The sequence below is a fragment of the Phaseolus vulgaris genome, chromosome 11 (assembly GCF_000499845.2).
Source record: "Phaseolus vulgaris cultivar G19833 chromosome 11, P. vulgaris v2.0, whole genome shotgun sequence".
Taxonomy (NCBI): Eukaryota; Viridiplantae; Streptophyta; class Magnoliopsida; order Fabales; family Fabaceae; genus Phaseolus; species Phaseolus vulgaris.
This window is the reverse complement of record NC_023749.2, coordinates 12,701,859-12,710,528: the sequence shown is the minus strand read 5'-3', so window position 1 is coordinate 12,710,528 and position 8,670 is coordinate 12,701,859. Positions and strand designations below refer to the sequence as shown.

General features: G+C 36.3%; 1 protein-coding gene across 1 annotated transcript; it reads right to left on the bottom strand.

The window, feature by feature from the left end:
* Positions 1-5,901: 5,901 nt before the first annotated feature.
* Positions 5,902-8,268, bottom strand: LOC137818267 (xyloglucan endotransglucosylase protein 6-like). The gene is made up of 4 exons (XM_068621575.1): positions 7,947-8,268; positions 7,657-7,757; positions 6,917-7,110; positions 5,902-6,507 (listed from the first exon to the last, which is right to left on the bottom strand). Exons 1-4 carry the CDS (start codon positions 8,266-8,268, stop codon positions 6,084-6,086), a joined length of 1,041 nt encoding a protein of 346 aa, XP_068477676.1. The 3' UTR covers positions 5,902-6,083.
* Between the last annotated feature and the right edge of the window lie 402 nt (positions 8,269-8,670).

Sequence of the window (8,670 nt, the reverse complement as noted above, 5' to 3'; positions counted from 1 at the left end):
TCAAGCTGGTCAAGCTTGTGAAGAAACCTATGGAAAACATCACTATTAAGTGACTTAGTAAGAAGATCAACAGGTTGATCTTCAATACTTATGGGTAGCAGATTGAAGAGTACTTGTTGAATCCTTTCTCTTATCACATGACAATCTATGTTAATGTGTTTGGTCCTCTAATGAAAGTTGTGTTTTTGGAGGATATGTTTAGCAGGCTGACTATCACAAAAAAGGTTTGATGTGTTGTGAGTGGTGATGTGCAGATCCTCGAGCAAGAAAGTCACCCACTGAACTTCACAACATGTTGGTGGTAACGCACGGTATTCTGCCTCAGAGGAAGATCTTCACACAAGTTCTATTTCTTGGTTTTCCATGAGATTAATGATTCTCCAAGGAAAATGGAGAAAACAGTGGTTGAATAACGAGTCGAGATGCAAGATGCCCAGTCAGAATCACTAAACTCTTTAATCTGAACATTTGTATCTTTCGGATAAAAAATGCCTTGAGAAGGAGAGGATTTTATATATCTGAGAACTCTCTGTGCAGCTTGATGGTGCAGTTTCGTGGGTGCTTGAACAAATTGGCTAAGGCATTGCACAGAGAAACTGATATCAGGTTTTGTGTTTACCAAGTAAAGTAAATGACCAATAATTCTTCGATATGCAGAGATGTCATGCACAACAACTTGCTTAAAATGCTTTTCATTTTTCTTGACCATAGGTGTAGAAACTAGTTTCGCATCAGTCATACCTGCATCAGATAAAATTTCAAGTGCATACTTCCTCTGGAAAATGTGAATCCCTTTCTTTGTTCTAGCAATCTCCAAACCTAAAAAGAATTTTAAATGCCCTAGGTCTTTGATGGCAAAGGCTCCATTCAAAGAATTTTTAACAACTTATATCTCTTTCATGTTATTCCCAACAATTACTATATCATCGACATATATAAGAAGGGTTATAAAAGCATTTTCAATTTTTATGATGAATAGAGAACTGTCTGCTTTTGAATGAGTGAAATTAATTGAGTAAAGAAAGGTAGTAAGTTTATTATACCATTGCTTGCTTGCTTGCTTCAAACCATATAAGGATTTAGTTAAGCGGCAAACCTGATTTTCTTTTTCAGTGGTGATCCCGGGGGGGATGTCCATGTAGACTTTCTTTTGTAACTCGCCATGCAAAAAGGCGTTGTCAACATCTAGCTGTTCAAGGTGTCAGTCCATGATGGAAGCAAATACAAGGATGCATCACAAGCTGGTAAGTCTCGCAACTGGTGAATAGGTCTCCATATAGTCTATTCCTTCTCGTTGAGTATATCCCTTCGCAACAAGTCTTGTCTTGCACCTCTCAATCTTTCCATCAGCTCTTCGTTTTATCTTATATGCCCATTTAAATCAAATAGGAGTTTTGTTTGAAGGAAGATCCATGATTTCCCAAGTTTTGTTGGATTCGAGTGCTTTTATTTCTGATTCCATAGCCTTCAACCATTCAGGGTGTCTCTTTGCTTCTTTATAGTTTTGTGGCTCGATTTGTGATGAAATAAACAAAGTGTAGTTTAGATATTTATCTGATAGCTTGTTATATGAATGACATAATCAAGAGGATAAAGTACCTTCGAGCTTGGAATCTTATTGTACGGTGTAATCATCATTTGATGATGATAATCTTCCAGATAAGGTGTTTTCCTAATCCGTGTGGATCGCATCAGATCATCTTGAATAACAGTGTTCTCATTATGTCTTTGTTCTTCTTGTTCGACGTGACTCTCTTTGGGTTGCTCAATACTATCATGTAGATACTTCATGAAATCATCTCCTTCTTAAGTAACGGGCTAGCTAAGTTGGCAATTTTTATCTTTCAGATGACAGAAACTTGTCTAATAGAAAATAACATTTCTTGAGACATAAATCTCTCTAGAGTGTATGTCTATGACAATATAACCTTTCATTCCTTATTTGTAACCAAGGAAAATTCACTTACGTGCTTTAGGATCAAGCTTGTGCCTGTTTTGTTCCAAAATGGAGGCAAAATACAAGCATCCAAAGATCTTAATATCAGATAAAACAAGCATGCATTTGTACAGAAGTTCATAGGGACTTTTGTTTTGAATTACTGGTGATGGTAAGCAGTTTATCAGATAAACAGAGTGTAAGACAACAAAAGACCAATATGCATTAGGTAGATTTGATTGAAACATAATGCACCGAGTAAAGTTAAGAATATGTTGATGCTTTATTTCCACAATGGAGTTTCGTTGTGGAGTTTCATTACAAGAACTTTGATGTATAATACAATTTTTATCATAGAAATCACTCCATCATAATTCTTTGCCATTATCCGTTCTAATGGTTTTAATATTCTTATCAAATTGGTTCTTAACGTGAGTAACAAAATGTTGCAAAAGATCTCTGGTTTCACTCTTATTTTTCATAAGATGGACCTACGTATGTCTACTAAAGTCATCCATAATGGTTAAGAAGTACCTGTGACCTTGAATGGAAGGAATACCAAAATGACCCCATATATCAATGTGAATTAGATCAAAAACAAATTTACTAAAACTTTTGCTAAGCTAAAAAGGCAATTTATGTTGCTTTGCAAGATGGCAGGGAGAGCAAACATTTTCATGATTGAAATGTATATCATTGTGAGTTTTGGTTAAATGTTCTAAGACCTTATTCGAAGGATGGCCCATCCTACAGTGCCGAATATCAAGTTTTTCAGCAGTTTTAGAAACAACTTCATTAAGCACGGAGTAAACAAGGCTATCTTTCTTATATGCATGCATGTGATAATGTCCATCATTGATTTCAGTTTGACCAATCGTCTTCAAGGTAGGTCTTTCCTGTACTGACAAGCATCATGTGTAAAAACAATTTGACGCTTCAAAGATTTCGTTAGATTTTGCGCAGATATTATGTTTAACATGAATTCAGGTATGTACAAAACATCATGCAAAATAATATCTTTGGTTAGAAAAACAGTTCCAAAACAAAAAGTGCAGTGACCTTTTGATTGTTAGGAAGCTTAACCCTTATTGGTTTTATTTTGTAGTAATTTGTGAAAGCAGAGATGGAGCAAGCCATATGATCTGTGGCTCCGGTATAAAGAATCTAGTAATTCATACCTTTTTTACCTGTGTTTTTGTCTGTTGCTGAGGAATCTTCTTTGGTGTTGTTAAGCCTTTTCTTTTCCTTTTGAATTCTGAATCATATCTAGAAGATGTTGAAGTTGCTCAGAATTGATAGCTTTAAAGCTTTGCTCATTGATAGTGTCATTGGATACATATTTTCCTCTCTCGCTCTCATAGTCTCTATCTTCTTCAGTAGTGCTTGCATTGTAGTTAACTCTCTTCTTCATCCAGGGTGGGTACCCATGCTTTGAGTAGCACTCGCCTGAGCTGTGGTTCATTTTGTGACAAAATGAACACGGCTTTCAATATCCTTTTCTCTTCCTTTTCCGTAGTTGCGTCAGCCTTGCCCATGGTTACTGGTTTTATTGGTTCTTTGATGTTGTTGATCAGTACTATTGGCTAAAATCTTTGTATCCATTCCTATACTTTCACTCAAGTGTCTTTCTTGTTGTAGAACCAAAGAGAAGACTTTGTTAATAGGGTTTTTGACCATGATGAGGTTATTTTTTTTTGCTTTTTACCAAAATGGGGTATGTTTAAAAAAATTACAAATTTAGGCAAGTCGTGTCAATTCGACACGACTTCATATGCACAAATCGTCCCAATTAGGCACGACTTCTACCTTGTCATACTGAAGTCATGTCAACTTGTCACGACTTCTGCCAAACCTGTTAATACCTGGAAAAGGTTTTGTTAATAAGATATATGTTTTGATAACATTGTAAGCTTCTCCCAAACCTTCCAAGAAACTCATAACACGTTGTGAATCTTTATAACTGTCATGATCTTCATCATATCGCAACTACATTTTGCTTTACAAGAGTAGTTCGATAGTCGCGGTAAAGAATCTGATTCTTTCCACAAGATTTTGGAGTAAGTATAATATTTTGTTATGCTTCTTTCTCCCTACTTAATAGAAAAAATATATAAGCTAAATTTGTTTCTTATTATTATCTAAATAAAATTTATTTTAATAAACACACTTTTGGTGAAAAAAAAGTATCAAGCAGAACTCACTACGATGAACTCGTATTTTTTAAAAACATGAGTTCATATTATACTTTGGATTGAAACCTTCCTTGGCAAACTTTGATCAACTGAAACTATTCTGAAAAAAAATTAAACGTAACACGTACCGAGGCAATAAATGGATACCATGCAATGCTAAAGTTATTTAATTTAATATAAAAATTGCCCAGTTTATGAATTTTTGCGGTACAGTTTAATATTATGTATATGAAGCTATATCCTGTAGCTGTAATGTAATTATAACGACAAAAAAAGTAGAGTGAATAAGATGTACGAATGAAAATTTTCTTTGTTTACCCAAAAAAAAAATCTTTGAAACACTCTTCATGATGAGCAGAAATTACTTTTTTTTTCAGGTATTCATTGTGCAAAACAATTGACTGAGATCACAATCAGTTATTGGATTTTTACCCCTAAAACTTGTCATGTCATTTAACCAAATAGGACCCTCAATTGAATAATTTGAGTTGAAAAAAATGACCCCTTAACTACACTTCATTGAAGATGGCCCATAGGTATCCCTTTCAATGGAGAGGCCATCATCACCTTTGGAGCCTCTATCCTCTTAAGGACAAACTTTAATTATCCACGCAAGCCAAGGGGCCCAACCTTATTAACAAGGTGTTAATCCAATTCATTGTAATAATTGTTGGGTCAACCACCCTAATTGCAACATAGGTTTCACATGTCTCTTGTCAATTTCTGCTATGCTTTATAGGTCATTTTAAAGATACCCTACCAACTAATGACTAATCTTTGTCCCTAATAAAAGAAAGTTTTGGTCATTATAGTTATAATGTTGTGTTAGTCAACAATAAAACAAAATAGCATTTTGTGCCAAATTTATAAAGTTCTACATCAGAAATTGCCTTGCACATTATTATTATTGTTCTTCCTTTTTCCTCAAAACCAATACAATCAATCATACCCCTTGTTATCATTACATGTTCCTCACAAAAGATGGTGTTGAAAATCATTGCCATATTCGTAAACCCTTTTCTAATTTGCACTGTTTAATATTCCAATCCCCTTGCCTTTTTCTATTTGTTTATGCATCTAATCTAGCCACTCTCTGGTTCATCATTGAATCTGATTCTTTCATGCATTGTCTATCCATACAAACGATGCAACAACCAACTTATGAATTTCAACTTGTTTTACATACATATGTGCAAACACTCACTTGTTTCTTTGAAAATTGTACCTCTTTTCTTGTTCATGAAAAATGGTAGCACAAAGTTGACCCCCAAAGAAAAATGGTTGCAAAATAGGGGCATTATTACCTCCACACATAAAGCAAAGTCCCCAAAGCTCAAACGTTTTTGGCCCACAACAAGCTTCATGTCTCCATTCCCTACTTCTCCCTCATCAAACGCTATTTTTCCATCTTGGTCCCCTTTAAGCCAATCAACCCGTGAGCTTGTGGTCCCATAGCCAAGTCGATTCAAATGTGGATTCATTGAAGTAAGCAATCCACTTCAACCATCAACGGATCAAATGTAGTAGGAATTGCCCAAAATACATTCAATCAACAACTCCTGTCTCACCACATGTAAAAATAATTATTCAAATCCTCATCCCCTAGTTTTGGGACTACCCTACACATTTTATCCATCCACAAATCTTAGGTACTTCACCCCACTTGTTGATATAAGTTACATAAACTACACTAATTGAAATTATGAAGTGGCAAGGGAACTATCTAAAGATTTTTTCATTAGAACATTGAAATAAGATAAATTGGATTGTACATGAAAAGAAACTGATAATTCACATTATGCTGTGGCAATATATTACAATCAGAAACATGAAGGGCATGTTCCACAACTTTTTACTCCACCCCATTTGTTCTTTTACACCCCACAATCCTATTTTCATCACTCCACTTGATCATACCAAAATAAAACATAGATATCTATCTATCTATATCTATCTCAGTTGTGACGGTGATGGACACACTCAGCTGGCGTGACTGGGAACCTAGCAGTGTCAGAGCAATAGTCATAGAAGATGTGTCTGGCCCTAACCCACATAAGCTGATGGCTCTGGTGCAAGTTCAGTTCTGCCAAATTTGGCTCATCCCACCAATATTTCTTACCCACACTGCTACTGCACCGTTTAGAGTTATCCGTTGCAGCCACTGACACAGGGCATTCACAAGCATTGATTTCAAAGTTCTTGAAGGTGGCAAAGAAGGGTGCGTGGCTCCAATTCGTCTTCACACGGCCACCCTGGGTGGCCCAATCGTCAGCATTCCATATAGAACTGTACACACCCATGGGTTGGTCTTTCGGATAAGGGATTCCCTTGTGCTCCATGTTTGTGTGCACTCTTATTGGCGTTTCATCCACCAAAAACCTGATCATGTAAAAAACAATAAGTTTCAACCAGAGAATGTAACAGTTTTGGTTCACCAAATGAACAAGGTAAATTTGATTCGATTTATATTTGTATGTACGACATGCAAAAATTAAAGCGCATGGGAACATATGTACGTAAATATTCTTCTAATGACTCGTGAATTGCCCAAGATTCCTTTCTTTCTTTTCATGGGTTTCCCCAATGGGTACACAGTGAAAACAAGTCTGTGATGGCTCAACCACAGTAGAGGAAAAAGCACGCCATTTCAAGTTTTCTTTACAACTTTATCCAGAGACTTTGTGAAGCATTATTCCCTCTCTAAAGTCAATTTTTTCATATATATATATTACAGTAAAGTTACACTTAATGCAATGTACAAGAATTAAGAAGGGGAATGGGTGCTTACACAACTTGACGCTGATTCCAGAAGATAGAGTATGTGTGGAAATCCTTGGTAGGGTCGAACCAAAGGTTAAGTCTCTGTTCCCTGTTGCCCACTCCGTTCACATACAGGTTAGTTTGGACTGAGTATGGTTCCCCTGTGGTGTTGCCTAGAAACTCAAAATCAAACTCGTTGTGGTTTGGACCCTCCGATGACATCTACATCAAATCAATAATCACCGTGTCAGACTCATTCAGATTCCTCAATTATTGAAACCAAAAAAAAGTGAAAAAGTCTATTCAACCATAGAATAATTCATGACTATTAGGTTGATCGTGGTGAAAGTAAAGTTCCCCAGCAGAATTTAACCAAGCATTGGTTCTTAGATTGAAAAGAAGGGACAAAAGTAATGAATGCGAATATTAATTGGATGGAAAGTAGATCACGAGGGTAAATGATAGTAGGCAGCTGCCACTGATGGATGCGTTAATATTCTTTCCATGGATAACCAAAACAAAAAAAAGTTGCACAAAAGAAATACATTGTTTACATTGATTTCAATTGAATGCATTAATTAAAGTCCCAGAGGTAGACCATCTCCATAGATGACTGATGATGAAGAGTTAACCCCACATAGTGAAGCTAATAGTATTACTATTCATGATTGATTGATTTTTGTTATATCAAGTGAATACTAACAACAATCAACATATCATAATAAGAAAACTGATAATAACTTACTAAGAATAATTTTGTTCACTTACATAGAAAGCAGTAACAGTCCCAGCAGAGTCACCTTCCACCAGCTTAAGCTGGATGGTCACTTTCCCATACATATACTTGCTTTTGGATCCAAAACCAGCTCCTGAAAATGTCCCACTCAATATTAATGACACAAAAAACACCATTTTTTCTCCACAAGGAAACATCATAATGTCATTATTGTTGGGTTGTTCATTAGGAGATCAATTAGTCAAAGATCATGACTTTGAGGCTAACAAAGACAACATTTTAGGATGTTAAAAGAAACAGAAGAAAAAAACAGTGGTTTTACCAGAATAATTGTCAAGTTTGATTTTGAGGAGATCTCCTTCGTGAACGAAGTGATCAAAAGCCCAACTTGGTTGAAAAAGTTTATCAAAGTTGGAGGTGGAAGGCACGGCATTAGCCACCCCCACAACCAACATAAGACCCACAAACAATCCTAAGGAGCGAAACATCCTTAAAAGGGAGCAGAAGAGCATGGGGAGAGCAGAGTGAAAGTTCTGAAAACACTGAGTGGAGAAGAGAGTTGGAAGTGAGAAGGGTTTTATAGCCAAAATGTGTTTGAAAGTGGCTTGTGAGATAAGCTTGTGTTGCATTCCCAACGTACACATCATGGAGGAGTGTGCCACATCAGCCTGCCAGGGTGGATTTCAAATACCAAGAAAAAGACATAAAAGATGATGTGGTGCGTGGCGAATGGTGCCGCTTAGTATGCCATGTAACAGCTGGCAAAAGCTGTTCACTCTTGAAGCTCCACTGGGCACCCACTCCACTGTCACAACATAACACTTTCTTTAATCAAATTCAAAAACACTACCATCATCATCAGTAACCAACATTTGAGTGAGAAAACAACAAATGAGAGTGGTTTGAAGGATTATTAGAATTAAGCAAAGAAGTGGGAGAAGATGTGAAATGGGAGTGTATTAATTTATCATAAATGGCCTAGAGAGTAGAGAGTGTGGATGGATGGTACAGAATGGGTAGATATGGAAAAAATGGTGCAGAGCCAT